At 36.0% G+C, this 25,474-nt stretch overlaps 1 protein-coding gene across 1 annotated transcript in view; it reads right to left on the reverse strand.

Moving 5' to 3' along the window:
• Positions 1 to 485: 485 nt before the first annotated feature.
• Positions 486 to 25,474, reverse strand: part of TMCO1 (transmembrane and coiled-coil domains 1) — a 58,198-nt gene continuing 33,209 nt past the window's right edge. Inside the window, exons 6-7 of the mRNA XM_058539723.1 lie at positions 14,752 to 14,896; positions 486 to 1,065 (exon numbers count right to left, since the gene is read on the reverse strand). Of these exons, the coding sequence (XP_058395706.1) occupies positions 967 to 1,065; positions 14,752 to 14,896 (244 nt within the window). The 3' untranslated portion in view covers positions 486 to 966. The remainder of the gene's footprint in view (positions 1,066 to 14,751; positions 14,897 to 25,474) is intronic.

Here is a 25,474-nt window from a genome sequence, read left to right on the forward strand (position 1 = left end):
TATTTATTATGAGAGTTACCACTCCAAGTACACAGGATTTCCAATGCCATGGACGAGGGGGGAAGATCACAGTATAGGTATCCTCTCATCCTTTACAAAGGGGCATGCCAGGGACTGAAGGCCATTGTGATTAAAAGGAAGCTCCACAAGATTAACCATATATAACTCTAACCTTGCCTTCAGGGGAGAACTAAGAGTGCCTTTGCAAGAATCCAAAAGATTGTCCTAAGGTATGAAGGGAACTGCTGGAAGACCCTCATTTTTATACTCCACTGAGTTACTACTTTCCTTTTCTCTCACGCTTTCCAATTCCTATAACAGAACAACTCTGTATTTTGAGCATATGAGGCAAGTATGATAAAACAGTACATTAAAAATTTTTATTTTAGCTCTTCCTGGCCAATGTTTACCCTTATGTTCATATTACCAAAAGCATGTATCTAGAAATACAGCACAACAAAACAGATCTCTCCTTGTAGATGAAATAGCTAAAATGTTGGCCTCTTTATTGATCTCAGGTCATATATTTGGCTTGAAGAAAAACACACAACAAATAGTTCCAATTAATAGTTACAGAATCTAAATTTTTCTTCCAGATCTCTAAATACTCATGGAGAACCACTTCCATGGTACATGGCACACAGCACAGACTTGAGAGGCGGTCCCACAGAAAATATTCATGTAAGCAAAACAAGAAAGATGCTATTTGTTTCTCATTACATAAATATCAACTGAACTTATCTAATCAAGACACTTATTTAAAAAAAATTAATCTGTGATCCAAAGCACTATCATGTTTGTTGGGTGCCATCCTTACGTGAATCACATCCAAAAAGTCTAGAGATAACTCAAAACTAGAAAGTCACCCATGTGCTAAGGCTGCCTATGGCTCTTGCTACAAAGTAATTGCCAGTCTGATTTGAATGGCTAAAAAGAATGACAGGAATTATGGGTTTCTTCTTGATTTCAAGAGAACTTTCCAGAAGGAGGTGGAGGACCAAGAAATCCACCTGCCTGCTTGGTGGCTGCTCGCGAAGGGGCAAGGCCAAGAATCTTCTGGATGTTCTGTGAAAGAAAACACAATAAGAGTTGGGTTTTAACATGAGATATAGGGAAGAATGTTTTACCTTAATCTCATATGAAGAAAAGCCATACAAATTAAAAGCATCATTATGACCAAAATAGGATGATTACCACTAGGTTATTTTTTAAAAGGCCTACAACATTACGAAGATCATAGAGCAGTAAAAGCCCTCTTACCTGATGGGACATTGGTCTATTAACCAAAGAAGCTGATTTTTTTAAGTGGAGAATCATAATAAGTAGGTAACCTTTTGGGGCCACCGCTTGTCAGGCCATGCTGTGGCGGTGTCCCACATAAAGTAGAGGAAGATGGGCATGGATGTTAGCTCAGGGCCAGTCATCCTGAGCAAAAAGAGGAGGATTGGCATGGATGTTAGCTCAGGGCTGATCTTCCTAACCAAAAAAAAAAAAAAAAAGAGGTAACCTTTTATTTTAATACAAAGCATATAAAGTACATTCAGTAGCTATTTCTTGTAGCAAGGCCTTTTCTTTGAGTATGGTACCATAATTTAGTCATTATGGTACCATCTGAGGCTGCAACTGAAATATTCAGTTTCAATGTCTTCAAAGTGGTGAGAGAACTTAGGCTCCTGCAAAGCAATCTGAGTCCAGAATCCTCCTAGATTTTTAACACCTCTCCTCGTCTTTTTCAGTTGTCTCACTTACATCTAATTCAGTAGTTTTTTTTTTTTTTTAGAAACTCACCTTTATTAAACTAGTTTTCATAATACAACTATTTTTATACTCAGATTTCATCAGTTACTATAAATTAAATTAAATTACATAAATACAACAACAAGTAGAACTAGCATAAACAGTTTGGAGATAAACACAATCGGCTCTTGGAAGGCAATGACTCAACTGGCGGGAGCAGACAGGTGTAGGCATACTAAAGAGCAGTCGTGAGGGGACAGTGTGATGTGGAGATTAATCGGTATGCTTTAAAGAGGGAAGGGAAAGGGTTTATGAATGTGGAGAGGTTACATAAAGGTCAGTTGTTAAGATTTTGTCCAGCATTTAGAAGAAGGAAAAACCTTAAAGATCATCTAACTATTCTTGTTCAATTACTTCACTTTATATTTGAGGAATTCCAATTAAAATTCAGAAAAGTATGACGGCGTGTCCAAAATCAAAAAGTTAAATGAAGAGCAGAGTTAGAATTAAAACCCATGTGTTTTGATTCTTGATCTAATGGGTTCTCTTACACTGTACTTCCTATGTTAAAGCTCTGGTCTTCAGAACAAACTCCCCCCATGGTAGGCAGCTTAGCATGCATGCATACATTCATTCAACAGTTATTGAGTACCTATTGTATATAAGGCACTATGAAAATACTCATATTCTGGCTTCTCTGAAGTATACACTCCCCCGATCCTTCATCATTAAGGATGATGACTGCCACAGATGTGAGTGTTTATATTTCTGAGATAACACTCTGTCAGAATATAACAGAACATTTAAATATGAAGACACAACTATAAGAACTCATTTAACTTATATTTACCATAAAATACTTTATTTATTTACATTTGTTTATTAATTCATTCACTTACAAAACTATAGCTCAAGCTTTACTTTAGAAAGAAATCTGAAAACAAGTAGACAAATCAATCATTAGTAGATCAGGCTACCTCTCCTTAGTAAAGCTGAACAATGTCTGTATTACTTTTATAATAAAAATAGCTCCTTCTTGCCCATCTCTAAAAATCCACTGCACAAAGCAAGACGACGACCAAATAATATAATGTCACTAATTTCCAATTTCTTTTATATAATCAGTAAGTATTTCCCGACCACCTACAATGGTATCCAGCATTAAGCAAGGCATATGGGAAACTGCTTTAAAGATAAAATTTTAAATAATAAGACATTACAGAATTAGCTGCTGATAAATACATTTGTCTAGTTAACAAATACAATAATACAGTCTAGACAAAACATACAAAGGATCCTTGCTCCGTTATTTTGTAGAGACAGGGGTCAATTAAGTGAGCCCTTATCATTTTAGATAAAGACCAGTGTAAAAACTTCTGATGCCATTTAAATTACAGGTTTACTGTGACTTTAAAAAGACATCTGAGAAAAATAGGAACTGTTTTGAAGGGCAGACTGTTGACAGTCTCATTTATGAATTAAAAACATATAAACGACTACTGAACACAAGCCACTGCTCTAGATGGGAAACAGCTCTAACAGCAACAACCACACCAGCAACACAAATGTTAAAACGGAGGCACTTTAGTAGCCAAGGCCGAAGGCCATGGAAATCCAGGCAGCTCTACACTTTGTTCTCCTTGTCACAGGCTCCTTTTGGGAACATTAAATTAAGTTTAACAAAGTTATATTACTCAAGTATTTGTATTTTATTAAAAATATTCTGCATTTACTGCATGCAATCTTATCCTTTAGTGAAATTCTAAACAATCTGTTTAAATTTCTGTAGTCTCACAAATGAACCCAGGTCTTATGACAGTTTTTCTTAGATAAAATTTCCCCTGCTTCCCTGTCAGTGAAGTCTTTTCCTCTAAAACACATGGAGGAACTAACTGATGGTCTCAAGATGCAAAAGACCTAGGTAAACGACTAGCGGTCACTATTCTGTCCACAGTAGTAATAACATCCTACATTTCTATGCACTTTAAAGTTTGCAAATAGTTCTAAGGATCAGATATCTCCTTAGTTATCCTCGCTTTTCAGATGAGAAAGTTGAGGCAGAGAGAGATTACAAGTCAGGACGTGAACTGACATATAACTCAAAGTACAGTTTTCCTCTATTAAACCACATCTCTCTAACAGATCTTTATCTCAGGAGTAAAAAATTGTGTAGCAGGCCTGGCCTATAAAAAAGACGACTGTGTAAGCACACCACAGAAAAATAGATAAGTTATATTGCTAAGTGAATAAATACACATAAATCAAAACCCACAGAAGGTACAATCCCAAGAGTGAACCTTGGGGCACAGTGGTGAAGTTTGCATGCTCCACTTCTGCAGCCCGGGGTTTGCAGGTTCAGACCCTGTGCGTGGACCTATACACTTATAAAGCCATGCGGTGGCAGGCGTCCCACTTATAAAGTAGAGGAAGATAGGCACGGATGTTAGCCCAGGGCCAATCTTCTTCAGCAAAAAGAGGAGGATTGGTGACAGATGTTAGCTCAGGGCTAATCTTCACCGCAAAAAAAAAAAAAAAAAAAAGAGTGAACCCTAATGTAAATTACGGACTTTTCATGATAATGATGTTGTCAGCGTAGGTCCACTGATTGTAACAAATGTACCACTCTGGTGCAGGGTGTTGATAGATGGGGAGGCTGTGCATATGTGGGGCATAGGAGGTAGGTGGGGGATAGGGGATATGTGGGAAATCTCTGTACCTTCCATTCAATTTTGCTGTGAACCTAAAACTACTCTAAAAAATAAAGTTGACAAAAAATACATATAAAGGCTGTAAGAATATATGGAAAAATAACTGTTGTAATAATGATAGTTGTATACTCTTTTCTCATTCACTGCCTCCAACTTTTTGAAATATTGCTAAACAGGATAATTTAAAGACAAATATTTTCGTCAGTGGTATCTCAAAGTGCTAGGTATTGTTCTAGCACTTTACATATATATTCTCATTAAATCCTCACAACAACAATGAAGCAGGCTTATTATTATTCTTATATGCAGATAAGGAAAAGGAGATCCAACTGTCAGGCTTAATTCAACAAATACTTGCTGAGCATCACACTGTGTAGCAAGTACTTTTATATAATATATTATCTCCTTTCTAGCTTTCAATAACCTCATCCATTAAACTTGAACTGGCTGCTTTCCTATACTCTCTTAATTCTCCTCCAATTTTTGAGGCCTACTTAATTAGCAAGATTTAGTTTAGAAATGCAGGCATACCTTGTTTTATTGTGCATTGCTTTATTGCTTGTCACAGATACTGTGTTTTTGACAAGACCCTCCACCAGCAAAAAGACTATGACTCACTGAAGGCTTGGATGATGGTTAGCATTTTTTAGCAATAAAGTATTTTTTAATTAAGGTATGTACATTGTATTTTTAGACATCATGCTCTTGCACACTTAGACTACAGTATAGTGTAAACATAACTTTTATATGCACTGGGAAACCAAAAAATTTGTGTGACTTGCTTTAATGCAATATTTGCTTTATTGTGGTGGTCTGGAACTAAACCCACAATATCTCCAAGGTATGCCTGTATGTATTTTGCTGAAAGACAGGAGTTTTAATATATTATAAAAATGATATGGAAGAACAAAATATAAATGCAAAATATAATAAGATGTGGTAAGGTTTTGGAAAAATATAAAACAATTATTTTGAATTTCTGTTCAGCCCTATGTAATGGGGTAAAAACTAAAGAGTGTATGTCAGAAGGGAAAAACAAAGGAAAAACATTTTCCCATAATCATGCCTTCTATTGGCAGGAAACCCAAAAAAATACCACCACAGGATTTGCGTTCCTTCCTCTTTGGGAAGGATAAGAACCGGTGATCAAGAAAAGGAAGTTGTTGGTTGCTAACCAGATATTTTGGGAAGACCCAGGTCACTGGTAATAAACACATTCTGCTAAATTTTATCCCTTAGTCATTTAGCTAAAATAACTCAGCCATGGCAATCAGTTCACTCTTTGTTAGTTTCTCTGGCATCTGGCAGGCAGCCTTCGCTTCCAACTGATTACAACTTCTCGTCAAGTTCTCATAACATAATCTTTACTATATCCATAAAGCTATGTGTAAAATCCAAACACCTCAGATGGCCCCATCCAACAGTCCCAGGGTTTTCACATTACATCTGAATAGGCTGTTTGGGAGAATGATGTAGATATTAAATATTTACCGAAAAAAATGACAGTACAAAACTGGTGGAGCTGAAATATTAGCTGGATTAGCAATCAGAAGATTTGAGTTCCAGTACTGGCAAAGTAGGCAAAGGGACAATAGGCAATGTCCTTTCACTTTACCAAATCTCAATTTACTTACACTTGAAAGAAGGGGGCTCATTAGATCAATTGTTTTCAGACTCTTTAAGCCACAGACTCCTTTCTTTAAACAAAATCCCTGGGCCAGCCCCGTGGCTTAGCGGTTAAGTGTGTGCGCTCCGCTACTGGCAGCTCGGGTTCAGATCCCGGGCGCGCACCAACGCACCGCTTCTCCGGCCACTCTGAGGCCACGTCCCACATACAGCAACTAGAAGGATGTGCAACTATGACATACAGCTATCTACTGGGGCTTTGGGGAAAAAAAAAAAGAGGATTGGCAATAGATGTTAGCTCAGAGCCAGTCTTCCTCAGCAAAAAAAAGGAGGAGGATTAGCATGGATGTTAGCTCAGGGCTGATCTTCCTCACAAAACAAAAACAAACAAACAAAAAACAACAAAATCTCATGTGAAAACCCAATACAGAAAACAGATAAAATAGGGTTGGGGATCTGATGCCCCCTGCCAGGGGGGCCGTGCTTCAAGCTTTTCCACCAAACACCTTCAAGGAGCCACAAGTCCCCTCCAACATTTTAGAATGTGTCTATGTTGTAACAAATTATATTGCAGACTCCAACACATATCTCCAAAGTGGAAATCAAGGATTAGCACATCAAATTCGTACCAGAGAACCCATACAAGGCATATCAAAATACTTTGCCCTCAGAAAGCCAAAAGTGTGAAAGAAAATAAAATTTACCTATTTTTATCACTGTCCTGAGCACATATACAGGTGAAGGAGACAATGACAAATTCTCACTGATACTTTTTCAGATTATAGTCATACATACATTAAGTTATATATTAAGATGTAGGTGATGAAAGAATAAAAAGATAAGAAACTCTTTCTTCCACTTTTCCTCAGAACCACTAATCCTTTTTGCTGTCAAAGAAAAGAGAATTCTGTTCATAGCTTTTACAGTCATATAAATTTATAAGAATAAACCATTTTCCCCTTAGATTTAGAGCACTTTATACAGAGGAGACCATCATTTACTCAATCTACCAACTGACTCATAATAAGAAAAAAAAAAAAGCAAAAACCTTAATTTTAGGAGTTCAGGAAATTTCCTTTTATTCTTGAATTCCATCACTACCCTGGACTGATTTAACACCTCTGATGGAAGCTGGCAGACCTGCTATTTCCGCTGCTACAAATTCACACAAAGCAAACAGTTGTGATGTGAAGGTCAAGGCAACTAATCATTTATCACTAAACATTAAGGAAGTAAACAAAAGGAGAAAGATAAAAATGAGAAAAGGTAATTAGATTTATTTTCAGTTGATATGACCTATCACCATGTGTCAATCTGTGAAAAGAAACTTTGTTCTAAATTGGGCTGGGAAACAAATATTAGTTTTAAAAATACTCCAAAGTGGCGGGGGAGGTTAACAGATTTTTTAAAAAGCGTCACCTTAAGAACAACTGCTAACATTCTATATCATTGTCATCTGATAATCATAACATGATGAGGTTGTGCACTAAACCCCATTTCACATCTGTGAAAACTGAGACTCAGAGAGGTTATATGACTTTCCCAAGGACACTCAGCCAGTAAGTGGCAACAAGATTCAAACTTCAATGTTTTACCTCCTAATACTGTATTTCCTCAACCTTACAATGCATTCTACCTCTCTCCCCAGCATTTAAAGTTTCTGAAGGAGGAATGTGTCTTCAAATCTATTATATGATCAGTATAGCATTATTTCTGCTTTTCCTTGAAAACTCTTAAGTCAATGGTGAATCATATAATCAATAACATCCCAGAATGGGAAAAAATATGTAATAGATGAAAACCAGACTCACAAATACTTATATGAACTAGTAATATGTCATAAAACTGCCTTCGTTTAGGTTTAAGTTTAATTTTTGTTTGCTCTGCTTCTACTCTGAATGATCAGTATAATAGAAATAATTTTAAATGTACTTCTACACCTTCATATTTAATAACGATTTTTTTAAGTGAAGCTATAGGTGGGGAAATTAACTTTTTTATTTAAAAAGAAACATAAGTTTCATGAGGGCAAAAACCATTAGATGTCAGTTTTGTTTACAACTGTATATAAGCACACAGCACAGAGCCTGATACAGATACGTGCTCAATTTTGTTGAAGGAATAAATGAACAGATGAGTCTACCAAGGAATTATTAATAATGTGATAATCAGTTCTCTTAAGGAGGGGGGAAAAATGCCTGAAACAGATAGATACCCTTAACTCAATCTAATATTAAACGTCCACCATAGTAAGGGGGCATTATTGTCATGAACTGACAGAGCTAGCTGGTTTAATTACACCATCACTCACATTTAGTAAAGGAAGTGGATTCTGGTAAATACTATTGAGATGTTATTAACACTTACATATGTACATGTAGTCATGCTCTTTCACAAATAAAAGACTTTAAAAACATAAACTCAGGAAACCAAGTGATAAAATACCTAATCACTTCACAGCAATTAAACTGGTGAGACTTTAAAGACACTAATAACAGAGATGTTTCTCATTCTCCTAGATGCTATCTTCTAATTTACTATAAGAAGACTTCCTCATTAAAGCAAACAAGGCCACCCTCATTGCTGGAGGTAACTTGCATAAAATGTACATTGTTTTTACACGTCTAGCATGAACACTAAACCTCAGTGAATGAAATTATGGTTTTCAATCACTGAAACAAAAACATGAGAAATTACTTGTATCCTTTAAAAAATGATCCCAAGCTTGGGGCTGGCCCCGTGGCACAGCGGTTAAGTGTGCGCGCTCCACTGCTGGCAGCCCGGGTTTGGATCCTAGGCGCACATCGACGCACCACTTGTCAAGCCATGCTGTGGTGGCGATCCACATAAAGTGGAGGAAGATGGGCATGGATGTTAGCTCAGGGCCAGTCTTCCCCAGCAAAAAGAGGAGGATTGGCATGGATGTTAGCTCAGGGCTGATCTTCCTCACACACACAAAAAATAAATGATCTCAAGCTGGTAGTGAATTGAAGCCTTAAGATTAACAGTAGCGGGTAAAATGGTGGAGTCACTGTGGAAAATGGTGTAGTGACTCCTCAAAAAATTAAACATAAAATTACCATATGATCCAGCAATACCATTTCTGGGCATATAACCCAAAAAAGTGAAAACGGGAACTCGAACACATATTTATACACTCATCTTCATAGCAGCAATATTCCTAATAGCCAAAAGGTGGAGGCAACCCAAGTGTCCATCAATGGATGAATGGATAAAAAAAATGTGGTATATACCTACATTGAAATATTATTCCGTCTTAAAAAAGGAAGGAAATTCTGACACATGCTACAACATGGATGAACCTTGAAGACATTATGCTAAGTAAAATGTGCCAGTCACAAAAGGACAAATATTGTATGATTCTTCTTATATGAAGTCAAATTCACAAATATGAGTAGTCAAATTCACAGATACAGAAAGTAGAATGGTTGTCAGGGACTGAGGTGAGGGGAAAATAGAGAATTAGTATTTACTAGGTACAGATTTTCAGTTTGGGAAGATAAAAAAGTTCTAGAGATGAACAGTGGTGATAGATGCACAACAATGTGAATGCACTTAATGTCACAGAACTGTACTGTTAAAAATGGTTAAAATAATAAATTTTATGTTATGCCTATTTTACCATAATAAACAAAAAAGATTAATAGCACTGGAATTACCAAATACAGGAAACCAGAAAGTAGCTTTTGGGCATAAGAGAGGATTGGCTTGAGAATTCCTGAGGAAAACTGTTACAATGGGCAGTGGCACTCCAAGTTTAAACCCTTGAGACTGTCTAGGTATAACATATATGTTCTGACCCACTCCTCCGTATTCTTTTACTCCAGGCGTTCAGATCATATTGCTTAGCCCACTCTATGACACCAGCACATGCCAAAAGACCTGACTATCTAAACAAGGTGTGAGGAAAGGAAGAATGCCTCCAGTCAAACCCTTGTCACTGCGATCTGACCAGACTTTCAAATTTCAAAGACGAATTTAGGTAGGCACTCCAGAGAAAATATTAATACTAGGCTACTGACAGGGTTTCATCGTATTCAAACGCACACCAGACTCAAGAACAATCATTCAGCTCATTGCATTCTTTCAACTCTCTGGCTTCTTAGTCTTTGAAAAAAGGGGCAGGCAACCTGTGATCTCAAATGAATCCATGTTTTCCTGTTTTCTCTCCTAAAACATCACATAATAGTGGGCAAAGTAGAGGAGGGTAAAGAAAGAGTAAATAAGGTACACCAGCATAAACTCCAAGTGAATTGACCTATGGTTTAAATGTAAAGAATGAAACCACAAAAGTATTAGAAGAAAACAAGGATGAATTTCTTTATAACTTGGGAGTGGAGAAGACATATCTAACCATAACTCAAAATCAAAAAGCCATAAAAGACTGATAAATTTGAGGGGAAAAAAACCCCTAGTAAACAAATAAAATTTTGCACGGAAAAAACCATTGTAAGTAAATCTGAAACACAAATGACAAGTTGGAAAAATTATTTGCAACTTACAGCACACAGAGAGGGGCTAATCTCCCTAAATAGGGCTAAAAAATAAGAAAAGGACTAACAACTCAATAAAGAAATAGGCAAAAGCATATACAGTCTCTCATTTAACAATGAAAGAAAAAATATATAAATAGCTCTTAGACAAATAGAGATGCTCAATCCAAATGCAAATTAAAACTACAATGGGATAGCAATTCCTACTTATCAGATTGATAAACACCCAAAAGATTGACAATTTCCACTGGTGAGGTTAGGGTAAACATGTACTTGCATACATTGCTCTTAGGAGGAAAAAATGGTATAACCCCAATTTGCCAAGTTTATAAGTTTATATTTCGGTATCTACTACTTGTTTAACACGTGCTTTCTAGGCGCATACTACGTACATACAAAGGTACTTTAAAGTATATAAAGACAATTACAAAATCACTACCTTCAAAGAGCTGGAGAGGAAAGGAGAAGAATAGAGACAAAAACAACAAACAGATAAAAACAAATTTTAAAAATCCTGTAATATTAGGCAGAATATGACCAATCATAACGAAAACTTGAATCATTCTATTTTACTCTCCTCATCACTCATTCAACTTTACAACCGAAAACAAAGAAAACAATTCTTTGTGTTCTCTTAAAATTACTTTACGCTACAGTGCATATCTGAAACCAAGTGGCCTATTTCTTTGAATAAAAATGGCCTTGGGGGCTGGCCCAGTGGCAAAGTGGTTAAGTTCCTGCGCTCTACTTTGGCAGCCCAGGGTTGGCAGGTTCAGATCCTGGGCACAAACCTACACACCGCTCATTAAGCCATGCTATGGCAGCATCCCACATGCAAAGTAGAGGGAGACTGGCACAGATGTTAGCTCAAGGACAATTTTCCTCAAGCAAAAAGAGGAAGATTGGCGACAGTTGTCAGCTCAGGGCCATTCTTCCTCACAACAAAAAGAAAAAAAGAATGGCCTCAATGGGGAAATCATAGTATAGTCTATAGTTTGAGTTTCTGAAAGCCTCATATTTTATGACTGCTCATTTCATAGGCATCTACATATTCAACTCTCATGTAACCTAAGATCCTAAAAAGCAAATAAACAACAAAACATGGAAATTACAGGCTAACAAGCATTTTAATTCAAAGAAAAAAGCATATACTCCATAGTTAACACTTCAAACGTTAAGGTATTTCAGAGTAGATATAAATTCATAATCCTCCAGTACATAAGCTAACAATCAATGAGGAACAGGACAGAAACCATTTGCAGTTAGTAAAATAAAAATTATAAAAGTAGGCCATTTCAAAAAAAGTAGGTGATTTTTCGAAGATTGTGAATATCTTGGAATACTTTGTTTAGAAATTGAATAATATAATTATCTGCCCAAGATAACTATCATTCAGGATGCTGCAACAAGTTAGAACTCAACATTGACCTTGGGGAAGATAACTGTATACCAAAAGAATAAATCTTTCAAATACAACAGTTTTACATAGCTATGCAATACTATAGCTCTTATATACTTTTTTCCTATTAATATCAGTGCATAGAACTGGACACATGGAAATCAAATATATAAGTATACATTCTCCTTGGCTCACAACAAACACATTGATTTTTTTTTTTTTTGCTGCCCCCCCCTTTTGTATATTCAATAAGCAATTATTTCATTAAGCTGTACCACTCTAGGATCTGTATATGTCCCTATTTTTAACATATTGTACACTCTGGCTCTCAGGGGATAGCATACCATGGCTGGCCCACTGCCTATTTTTGTAAATAAAATTTTGTTGGAACACAGACACACTCATTCATTTACATATTGTCTATGGCTGTTTTCATACTATAATGGCAGAGTTGAGTAGTTGTGACTGAGACTGTATGATCCAAAAAGTAAATACAAAAATATTTATTATCTAGACATTTACAGAAAAAGTTTGCTTACCACAACGAAACAAAACAACAATCATTATGTTCTCTTAAAATTACTTTATGCTACAGTGTGTATCTGAAACCAAGTGGCCTATTTCTTCGCATAAGAATGGCCTCAATGGGGAAATCATAGTACAGTCTATAATGTGAGTTTCTGAAAGCCTCATATTTTATGACTGCTCATTTCACAGGCATCTACGTGTTCAACTGTCATGTTACCTAAGATCCTAAAAAGCAAATAAAACAACAAAAAAAACAAAATAGGGAAAATAAGCATTGCATTCCTGATAAAATTAACTGCTAGACATATATCTTACTACACTTTTCTGAAATAACCAAAAGGAGTTTAAAGACCAGCTTGGGCTGAACTTCCTCAATGATCATTCTTAATGTTTATTTCATTTTTAAAACTCTACAGTTTCAGATGGTGATTTCTAGGTAGCAAGTCCAGGTAGCAGTACAAATGTTGTCTCTAAAATGACTATTGTGAGCCATCATAAATGAAGTAGTAACATGTGCACCTAATTAAAATAGAATTGCCTTTGTGGCTTAAAGTAGAATGTATACATCACTGTGTTTTATTAACATTCTGACTCAAGCTACAATTTAAACATTTCAGAATTAGACAATTAAATTTAAGAACAATATTCTATAGAGATCAATGGACCTCTGCTAAACCAACAAAGAGATCTGTGTTGTCATTGTCTTGGCTTTCACCTTTGGACAAACCGAAATGCTTCATGACAGAGACATTTGCAAAAGGTATAGTATACACCTCAGCTCCACAAGAATACAACTTCCTGGTGGACATATGCACTTAGCTATTCCACAAACAACTCAAATAGCACGTCTTCTAACCAACCTACTCTTCTTTGTTTTATTCTCATCCTCACAGTGAAATACTCTGCATTTGGTTACTAAAGCTAGAAATCTCGGAGTCACCTTAGTCTCTCCTTTGTCCCCTCACATTAAATCAATCACTAAGTTCTCCTGGTTTTCCTCTATGTATTTCTCAACTCTGTTGCCTCCTTTTCATTCTTCATATCATTGTAATTGTTTAGAACATGATATTTTGCTGGACGATTGTAACAGTCTTAGTACTTCTGCATCTAGTCATGCCTCTCATTACATCTATCCTTCAAAATACAGTGTCAGAAAATGATTCCAGGAAGCCTTGAAACTTCGTTGCATTTAATATGCAAAAGGAGGAGGTGGGAGGCATTCAGATAGAAGGAAGAGCATTCACAAAAAGTAAATCTGGGTGAGTGGAACATGGAAACAGTCAGGCAAGCAGAATGGTCAGAGTGTTGTATTAGTGGGGATGAGATGAGAGATGAGGTGGGGAAAGCATTAAGCAGTAAGATCATGAAGATCTTTGTGAGCTTCAAACTATAATTCCATTTCCTACGGATTCTCACCTGCCAGGCTAACCAAAAACCTGCTGCCATAGACAGTATTCAAAAGAAGTAAGACAAGTCTGAAAGAATCACTTATGTAACAAATAGTGAAAGAATCATGTTCACCTTTACTGCATGTGCCAACCTCCTTACTGCAATGCCTGCTGAATGTTCAAAAACTGAATAATGCCCTGAAATATAAAGATTCTTGAGCCAGAGACTTAATGAACTTTCTTAAAGGCCCATCTCAAAAGCCACTTCATTCTCTAAAGCTTTGTGCTTTAGAGAATCTTCTCTAAACTGTGAATCTTCTCCCACTAATTGAATGTTATGTCTCTCTTCCAGGCTCTCACAACCCTCAGCTCTCACTTTTTTTCACTATGAATGTCCGATCATCATGTTGGCCAAATGTAAATCCCATAACCCAGATTTTATCTCCATTGTGAATAACTTAAAATCCCCAAATTATTACATGTACTTGTGTTCCTGAAGTGCCAAAAGGCACTGGTGTACACTAAAGAAGAAATGGTACTGGGAAGACCAAACCCACTCTTTACTTTTGTACCTTTAGATAGCTGCAATGAAAAAGGAACCCTAGAGCTCTAAGAATGGAATGTGGAAACCATGTTTGGTTTCATGGCTACTTTCCATCCCTAAGGATCAGTAATCTAGACCTATACACATTTAAAACAGCTTTAGACGATACACTGGAATTCTAAAATGAGCAACTGAAAGATTTCAGTAGCAACAGATAGACACTTCCAGTATTACAGAAGTAAAAGCTAATTTAGGGTATGAGAGCAAGGAAGGATATACATATTAAATAGCAGAAGTGGTCACTCACCTGTCGAATCGACATGGTACACAGAATATACAGGAAGATGAAGGAACAGTCAGTGGTGTCATCCCCCAGCAGATTTCGATGAGACAGCCCTTGGATATAGGAAAGGGGGGTGAAAGGGAGCTTTGCCACCACTCTACCATCAAATCTAAAAAGGAAAAAACAAAGAATTGTTATTTTTGGAAGACTGACAAGATTCTTAGTTCCAGAGATGAAATCTGGGACAGAAATAGAACGTTAAGTCTCTTGATCTCTAAAAAACAAAGAAAGGATGATATTCTAAAAAGAGACCTGAAGTACAAGGATGTAAGGAAAGGCCTAGATTTTTCCATCAATCTTTTTCTAACCCGGTGATTCTTAATTTTTTCAGTATCAGGACCCCTTAACACTCTGAAAAATTACTGAGGACCCTAAAAAGTTTTTGTTTAGAGGTCATATCTATCAATATTTACTGTTTTATAAATTAAAACTGAGAAATGTTAAAATACATATTAAATCATTTAAAAGGTAGCAATAAATTCATTATATGTTAACAAATATTTTTAGGGAAAATATACTTTCTAAAACAAAAAAGAAATTAGTGAGAAGAAAGGCTTTGTTTTTTCTCATCTCTTTAATGTTTTATTTAACAGAAAACTGCTGGATTCTCATAGCTGCTTCAGTTTTCAGGCTGTTACAATACTACACATCATGAAGCCCCTGGAAAATTCCACTGTACATTCATGAGAGAATGAGAGTAAAAAAGGCAAATGATGTCTTAGAATTATTATGACAATAATTTTGACCTCAAGGACCTCCTCAGAGTCTCTGAGACCTCCAGTATCTCCAGTTCTAAACCACTGTTCTAAACCATGACACCAACAAGATATGATAAACCCTCTCTTCCAAGACTCAAAGATTCCCAATATACACATTGAACAGGATAAATGTTTCTGAATAGAAATTCATGGAAAATATAGTAGTGAATAAAAAAAGTAGATTACTAAATTGTATACACAATATACTGAGATAACTTTTAACATACTTTTAGTGTTCGAAAGTAATTCCTGTAATTTTTTCTAAAAAAAAAAAGATATGTTTCTAAAAGAGAAAAGCTTACAAAAAAGCTAGAAGAAAATACATATCAGTGTATATATTGAGATGCTAGGGATATAAGCTTCTTTTATACTTTTCTACGAATAAGTTATAAAATCAGACAATAATAAAAATTAATGTGATTACAGATAGTGATACTTTAACCATAATACTAGAGACTTATATAACAGTATCGGCTAAATTACCCAAATAAAGCCTTCAGTTCCAGTTAAAATGGCTAGAAAATTCCCTCTTAGAAAAGCACTTGGTATTTAGAATGTTTCTACGGAGGGAGAGAGAAAAGAGAGGTAGCAATACCATCTTTGTCTCTGGGAAAAAAAATTCCAAAATATCCAGATTAACTACTGTGGTTCTAAAGAGCTTTTTATACAACTGTACTCCAAAGAATATAGGATAGAATGAATCTGACATCTTCTATATGTATGATTGTCCACTTACTACTTCCAATTGCCTTCCTAGTTTATATTTACACAGGCAAAGGGCTCAATCATGAAGTGACTTTACCTGTATATGACAAATATATTTAAAGATGTGCTTGAAGTAATCATTGCCATTCTTTTCTACTAACCTAACAAAAGCAAAACAAAAGTAGTAATTTTTCCAGGAGGAGATATTTCCATTGACTCACAAGAAGTATTAAATGCAGTTGTCCAAATATTTTCTAGTTATATGCCATATACAGTATGCTGTTCAGGTCTGCCACTCAGACTATCCTTTTGTAGAGTTAAACTGTGAGAAGAAGGGATGGAACAGATATAGTCCAAGATATTTACTCCCTCTTACTGCTAACGTACACAACCAACAAATTCATCTTATGTAGTCATTTTATTTTTTGTTATTTTCAACTTGAAATTGTAACCAAAAAGAAACTCTTTTAGAACTAATAAACCAATTCAGTCAAGTTTCAGGATACAAAATCAACATACAAAAATCAGTTGCATTTCTATACACTAACAATGAACTATCTGGAAGAGAAATAAAGAAAATAATCCCATTGACAATAGCATCAAAAGGAATAAAATACCTAAGAATAAATGTAACCAAAGAGGTGAAAGATCTATACACAGAAAACTATAAGACACTGATGAAAGAAATTGAAGACAAAAATAAATGAAAATATATCCATGTTCGTAGATTGGAAGAGTTAATATTGTTAAAAAGTCTATCCTACCCAAAGCCATCTATAGATTCAATACAATCTCTATCAAAATTCCAATGGCATTTTTCACAGAAATAGAAAAAACAATCCTAAAATTCATATGGAACCACAAAAAACTCCTAATAGCTAAAGCAATCTCAAAAGGACCAAGCTAGAGGCATCACATTTACTGATATCAAATTATATTACAAAGTTACAGTAATCAAAAGTATGGTACTGGCGTAAAAACATACACGTAGAGGGGCCGGCCCCGTGGTGTAGCCCTTAAGTGCGCACGCTCCGCTGCTGGCGGCCCGGGTTAGGATCCCGGGCGCACATTGACCCACCACTTGTCAGGCCATGCTGTGGCGGCGTCCCACATAAAGTGGAGGAAGATGGGGCACGATGTTAACTCAGGGCCAGTCTTCCTCAGCAAAAAGAGGAGCATTGGCATGGATGTTAGCTCAGGGCTGATATTCCTCACAAAAAAAAAAAGAAAAAAAAACCAGACACGTAGACCAATGGAAAAGAACAGAGAGTCCAGAAATAAACCCACACATATATGGTGAACTAATATTTGACAAGGGAGCCAAGAATACTCAACAGAGAAAGGATAGTCTTGTCAATAAATGGTGCTGGGAAAACTGGATATTCACATGCAAAAGAATGATATTGGATCTGTATCTCACACCACTCACAAAAATTAATTCCAAATGAATTCAAGACTTAAACGTAAGTCCTGAAACTATAAAACTCCTAGAAGAAAACACAGGGGAAAAGCTCCTTACATTGGTCTTGGCAATGATTTTTTGGATATGACACCAAAAGCACAAGCAACAAAAATCAACGAATGGGACTACATCAAACTAAAAAGCTTCAGCACAGCAAAAGAAACAATCAACAAAATGAAAGGCAAACTATGGAATGGCAGAAAATATTTGCAAACCATATATCTGATAAGAGGTTAATACCCAAGAGCTATAAAAAACTCATACAACTCAAAAGCAATAATAATAATAACAATCTGATTAAAAAGTGGGCAGAGGATCTGAATAGACATTTTTCCAAACAAGACACACAAACGGCCAAGAAGTACATGAAAAGGTGCTCAACATCATTAACCATCAGGGAAACGCAAATCAAAACCACAATGAGATATCATCTCACACTTATGAGAATAGCTATAACAAATGCTGGCAAGGATATGGAGAAAAGGAAACCCACATGCACTGTTGGTGGAATGTAAATTGGTACAGCCACTATGGAAAATGGAATGAAAGTTCCTCAAAAAATTAAAATAGAACTACCATATGATGCAGCAATCCCACTTCTGGGTATATATCCAAAGGAAATGACATAAATTATTATCTCAAAGAGATATCTGCACCTCCGTGTTCAAAAGCATTATTCACAATAGCCAAGACATGGAAACAAACTAAGCATCCACTGACAGATGAATGGATAAAGAAAATGTGAGACAGACATATTTGCATGTACACAATGGAATATTACTTAGCCATAAAAAAAAATCCTGCCATTTGTGACAACATGGATGAAACTTGAGGGCATTATGCTAAGTGAAATAAGTCAGAGAAAGACAAACACTGTATGATATCACTTATATGTGGAATCTAAAAAAGCTGTACTCATAGAAATAGAGAGCTAGATGGGTGGTTGCCAGGGGCTGGGGGGGATGGTGGGGGTGGTGGGAGAAATGGGGAGATGCTGGCCAAAGGGTACAAACTTCCAGTTATAAGATGAAAAATTTCTGGGGAATCTAATGTACAGCATGATAATTATAGTTAACAATACTCTATTATAAACAAAGTTGCTAAGAGAGTAAATCTTAAATGTTCTCACCCACACCACCACAGCAACAAAATGATAATTATGTGAGGTGAAGGATGTGTTAACCAACCTTATTGTGGTAATCATTTCACAATATATACACTGTACACCTTAGACACACACAATGTTATATGTCAATTATATTTCAATAAAACTGAAAAAAAAGATTTAAAAAAAAGGAAACCCTTTATGTCCTGTAAGTTATTCATTTATGTGAAACTGAACATCTATTACGCATGAGACCTTAAACCAGCCACAAATATGAAAAAAAAAGAAACTTTTGAATATTCTTACTTTTAATGAATTAATTACACTAATTCATTCAGTTAGTCTCCAGTTCTAAGAGACTAGAATTTTCATTAATTAATTCAGTTGGTCTTCAGTTCCAGGAGACTAGAAGTTTGTCATAGGAATAGCTAAGTGAATTGGTGTCTAGCTTAATAAAGAAAAGACTTAGGGAGAACAGGAGAAAGGTGCGAAGAGAGAAAGAGCTTATAATAGGTAAATTATTTAAGTGCACTTACTCCCTGTGATTCCAGAGGACAGGAACACAACTGATGAGTAGAAGTACAGGGAGGCATATTTTGGCCCAGTAAAAGGAATTACTTTTAAGTCTTAAAAAACTACTCAATAAAAGTATGTTATCTCAGAAATGATCAAGCTCCTCATTGGTGAAAATAATTAAACAGACGATGGAAAATTATCTACTAGAGGTATTATTGAGAGGATTTCTGTATTTGGACAGAAGTTACATGTTAAATGACTTTCAAAGTCTCTTCTAAGATTATAATGTTTCAGCTTAGGGAAATGATCCAGGAAAAGAAAACAAAGAGAAATAAATAGCTAAATCCAGTGCCTCCTATTGCTTCTCTGGCAATCTGGGACCTAAGTCCTTCCCATTTTAGTTGGATCTTAGGCATTTTTCTTAAAATCTGCTGGCTGTCAACAAATTTTAAGACTAAATGGGATATTAGAGATAGCTGGGGTGGTGGAGGAGAAAAGGGATGAGCAGGCAGAGCACAGAGGATTTTTAGGGCACTGAAAGTATTCTGTATGTACTATAATGGTGGACACATGTCATTATACATCTGTCCAAACCCACAGAATGTACACCAAGAGTGAACCCTAATGTAAACTATGGACTTTGGGTGGTTATGATGTGTCAATATAGGTTCACCAATTGTAACAAATGTACCACTTTGTTGGGGGATGTTGATAATGGGGGAGGCTATGCATGTGTGGGAGCAGGAGGTATACAGGAAATCTCTGTACGTTCCTCTCAATTTTGTTGTAAACCTACAACTGCTCTAAAAAAATAAAGTCTTAAAAAATGAATATAGCACTTGAATATATAGTAAAACACATATTACATGAACCTCCACCAGTACTGTAAAACAAAACAAGCAAAAAGCTACTGATTGCCAATGTTCTGAATAAGAAAGTTAACAAAAAGAAAATAGTATACTCAAGAACAAAGAACAGCCTTCCTTCCCGCCAAGAGTAGAATTTTATAAGAAGCCTGAATATAATGAAGCTTTTCATACCATTTTCCTCCTGAAGATACTATATTTGATTTCTTTGACTTCTACAACTTGGAAAACCTATACTATAAGAAAAAACATCTAATAACATTTTATCTTGTACTGATGAACTGCATAAATAGGCATTCCAATATTGGTCTAAGGCCCAATAACTTAATCACCAAATATTTGTTGAGTACTTAATTATATGGTATATGCTTATAAGAAAATGGCCCTTGACTAAAGAGCTTTAAGAACTAAAAAATAAAATGAAAATACATTAGACATTCAGTGCTAGATGGTTTATGCAAGTGATAACAGTATGAAAATTCAGCAGAGAAAACATATGGGGGCTCTGCTGACTAGGAAAGTTAATTTGGTTCCCCACATTTTCTTGTACATATTTTTGAAAACCTCAGTCCTCTAAAAATTCCATAAACATCAAAGTAGCAATATAGGCATTCTCTTCATCTTGTTCCCATCTTTATTGGATTATCTTTAATATTTTGTTATTAAGTATTTAACCCTCTTCTGGTTGTTCTAATTCAATTCAGGTTAGAACTAGAGGGAAGTGGGAGAAGAAGGGAGAGAAGGAAAGAGGGGGAAATTTGGGAAGAATGAGACAAATTATTTGTCTCTTCATATGATTATCTATCTAGAAAACCAGAGAATCAAACTAAAACCCACTACAACCTCTTAAGAGTTCAGCAAGATGGTCCGTTAGAAAATAAAATCACAAAAATTGGTAACCTATTTACATATCAGTAGTAATGAGCTAGAAAATATAAGATCTACGCAATACTTATTTGAAAAGAAACTAAAAAGTAGATAAAATAGACTCAGCAGAAATATTATGTGCCCGGATAAGAATATTAAAAATTATAAAGGTGTATAATATTTCAAAATTAATGTATAAATTTAGTAAAATTTCAATCAAAACTCAAAAGGAATTATTTTAGAGGAACTTGACAAACAAGTGATACTAAAATTCACGTGAAAGAATAAGTATCTCAGGAACAGTGCACAGTGCTGTTAGAACAGAACAATTAGTAGACAGTGATAAAAAATAAAGTTTAAAAGACAGGCTGTGCCAGAGCATGGAATGCCATGAAAACCAACTTAAGGAGTTTGGACTTAAATCAGTATTCAGAGTGGCAGATGGTAAGTATGGACTTTAGAGTTAGACAAGGGTTAAATCCTAGCTTAAAGTTAACTAGCTTTGAGACCTTGGGCAAGTTAAATAACTTGGAGTCTCAAAGCCTCATCAGTAAAATAAAGATTATAATCCTTATCTCAGAAGGCTGTTAAGATGAAAAGGGTAACATATGTAAAGGGTTTAGTATAGTGCCCAACACACAGTTACTATTCAATCAGTAGCAGACGTTATTAGGCAATGAGTAACATGCTTTTGAGGCTGGTTGACTTAATATTGTTGTGACAGGAGATGCTTGAAGGAGGGAAAGCAGTTAGGAAGCTACTGTGATACCCAAGGTTAAGAAGCAATAGCAGAGGGGAAAAAAGGAAATGAGCTGAAACTAGCATGGAAGCTGGTGCTAGGATGGATGACAAAAGGAGAGAGAGGAGGGAGGAAGAGAGGGAAGGAAGGAGGGCAGGCAGGCTGGCTGGCTGGGTGACTAGACAGATAAAGAAAGGTAAACAGGAACTGTTAACTGATGTAACACAGTGTTGATAGTGTTGATAACTCAGTGTTTAGCAATAAATTTGGGACAGGGTGGATACACTATAAATGTTTGCTGAAAGAAAGGAAGGAGGCGGGGAACAATAAAGATTTCAATTCCAGATGACTAGAATTGACTACCACTGAAAGACACACACATATCAGGAGGAGTGCTGCTTTGGCAGAGAATATGATGGCTTCCAAGTGAGTTTCAAAAATAATTTAAAGAGAAATAAGCCTCTCCAAGGTCCAAAGATAGGCTGTTCTACAACCCAAGAAAAAGGTAAAATATAGCTGAGGTAGGGTGTTATTGCTACAGAATCCCCCCTACCACCCTTTTTAAAGAGCTCTCTATAACGGACCTTCTACAAATTACAACAGCCCCTATATAGAAAAGAATAGTAGGGTCGGTCCCGTGGCTTGGCGGTTAAGTGCGCACGCTCCGCTGCTGGCGGCCCAGGTTTGGATCCCGGGCGTGCACTGACGCACCGCTTCTCTGGCCATGCTGAGGCCGCATCCCACACACAGCAACTAGAAGGATGTGCAGCTATGACGTACAACTAACTACTAGGGCTTTGGGGGAAAAAAATAAATAAAATTATTAAAAAAAAAAAAAAAGAAAGAAAAGAATAGTAAAATTTTAACTGGCAGATCAATACTTCCTATATAGATGTCTAGTCTATTCTAAGGCAATAAGCAACTTGAGGGCTTAGACTGGGCAAGTTTCTTTTACCTCCCACACAGTGTGAGGCACCAAATAATAGCATGCAGCTTTTTGAACTGAATAATATTTTTTAAAAATAGTTAAAATATTCATGTCTTATATTCACAGAAAATTGAAAACTGGAGGGAGAAAATCAAAGGAAGAAAGACAAATGAGAATCATTATTAACTCAAGGGGTAAAAAAACACATGAAATATATTATATTTTGTGGTTGTGTGATTCCATGATTATAATCAAATATATTAGCTTCATTTAGTAACTAAACCAACTAGAGATTCAAATCAAAATTATACGCCAAGGTCTTGTTTTAACCACAAGAAAGTATCAAAGAGCTGGCAAATTCTAAAAAGGTGATCTAACATTACCTCCTACTATATAAGTAATGAACATAAGCCAAGATGATTCATTTCCATTTTCACAACTTAGTTTACAAGTCTAGACCTCTCCCTACTCAAATATAATGTCAACACTCTCTTGTATTGAGATCACAGTCTTCGAAAATTAGATTTATATTACTGACCTGTCAAAAGGATATACACAATTTTGTATTATTTTTTATGAATACTGTCAACAGGTTATTTAATACTGAAATAACCAGACTCGCAATATTTTTTGCTGGGATTAGCCTGTCTTATTACAAGACCCTCTGAGCTATCGTGGGCTAAAATAAACTACGTCCTAAGAGTCTTTAGAAGACATTTTCACCAACTAGACTCAGACTCTCATAGTTTGAAACTTTGGTTTCACTGCAGTTGGTTCACTAGTATTTTCATAAATGAACCACTGGTATCTTGGAAATCAATAATTATCACTTTAAACTTTTTGATTCATGTTTCAAATGAGATCAAATTCTTACTTCAGAATAGTACAGATATCCTGACAGAGGGGAGAGGGTTGTGTATTTATAAATATTTTTTATTTACTTAATAAATACCTATCTATGCCATGAACCCTAAGGATATAATAAACTATTACATGTAAGTACTATGAGGAATTTATAGTCTATTAGAGGGACACATAGATATAAGTTTGGTAAAAGAAGAATCAGGAAAAGTTTCATAAGGAAGTAACCCTTAACCTGAGTTTTGAATGATAAAAAAGTATTCCCCAGGTATGGGGAGAGAAACTCACAGATATTAAAGTGTGAAATAACCTGGGCTTGGAGTCAAAAAGGACTTTTCAGCAAGAAATGAATCAGAAAATGTAGACAGGTCAAAACCAGGGAAAGTTGAGACTTACTCCTAGTGGTCAGTGGTTTTCCAATGGGGTTGGGCATCAGAATCAACTGTGAGGCTTTTAATTCAGAAGCCTAGGCCACAACCTAATCTTATTGAGTCAGAATCTTTAAGCGTGGGGTGGGGTCTGGGCCTGAGTATTATGTTTTTAATTGTGGTAAAAAGAAAAGTAGTATAAACGTTTCCATTTTAACCATTTTTTTTTTTCATAATCATCCTTGCATCATACTATTGTTGTGAAGCTTAAATGAGATAAGGATTGGTTATTTTAATTATAAAAGTATTGTTTTTTCCTACTCGAAGTATTCCTTTTCTACGTGACAACTTCTAACTCATGTTTTTTTTTATTATTATTTTTTATTGATGTTTTAATAGTTTTTAACATTGTGAAATTTTGGGTTGTACATTTTTCTTTGTCCATCACCATATATATGACTCCCTTTACCCCTTGTGCCCACCCCCCACCCCCATTGCCCCTGGTAAAAAAAATAAACATTTTAACCATTTTTAAGTGTCCAGTACAGCAGTGTTAACTATAGGCACATTGTTGTGCAACAGATCTGTAGAACTTTCATCTTGCCAAAATGAAACTCTATACCTATTGAGCAACAACTTTCCATTGTGCTCCTGAGGATTTTTTTAAAGCTCCAGAATGGTTAAAAAAAACTTAAAAGCAATCTACATATTCATCAATAGGGAAATAATTAAATAGAATACGGTAATCCATGCCATGGGATACTATACACCAGCTAAATAGAATGGAATAGATTTGGTAGTACTGATAAAGATTTCTAAACCTAAAGTTAAATAAAAAGCAAGATGCAGGGCCGGCCCCATGGCTTAGCGGTTGGGTGCGCCGCTAGGCTGCTGGGGGCCTGGGTTCGGATCGTGGGTGCGCACCCGCTGACGCATCACTTCTCTGGCTATGCTGGGGCTGCATCCCACATACAGCGGCTGGAGGGATGTGCAGCTGTGGCATGCAACTATCTACTGGAGCTTTGGGGGAAAAAAAGGAGGAGGATTGGCAATGGATGTTGGCTCGGAGCCGGTCTTCTTTGGCAAAAAGAGGAGGATTAGCATGGATGTTAGCTCAGGACTGATCTTCCTCACAAAAAAAAAAAAAAAAAGCAAGATGCAGAACAAGACATAGAGTATGATATCACTTAAGTAAAAAAAACACAAGACTTAGAAGGACAGATTACCTGTTAACATTTGTTTCTTTTTTTCATAAAGAAAGGACTATTAGAGTTTGGAGAAAGGCAAAAGGTCACTTTCACTTTTTTTTATTATATGCATCTTTAATTGTTTATTAAAAATAACACTATTTTTTTTTTTTTTGTGAGGAAGATCAGCCCTGTGCTAACATCTGCCAATCCTCCTCCTTTTTTCACTGAGGAAGACTGGCCCTGGACTAACATCCGTGCCCATCTTCCTCCACTTTATATGGGATGCTGCCATAGCATGGCTTGCCAAGGAGTGTGTCGGTGT

Source organism: Diceros bicornis, chromosome 4 (genome assembly GCF_020826845.1).
Source record: "Diceros bicornis minor isolate mBicDic1 chromosome 4, mDicBic1.mat.cur, whole genome shotgun sequence".
Classification (NCBI taxonomy): Eukaryota; Metazoa; Chordata; class Mammalia; order Perissodactyla; family Rhinocerotidae; genus Diceros; species Diceros bicornis.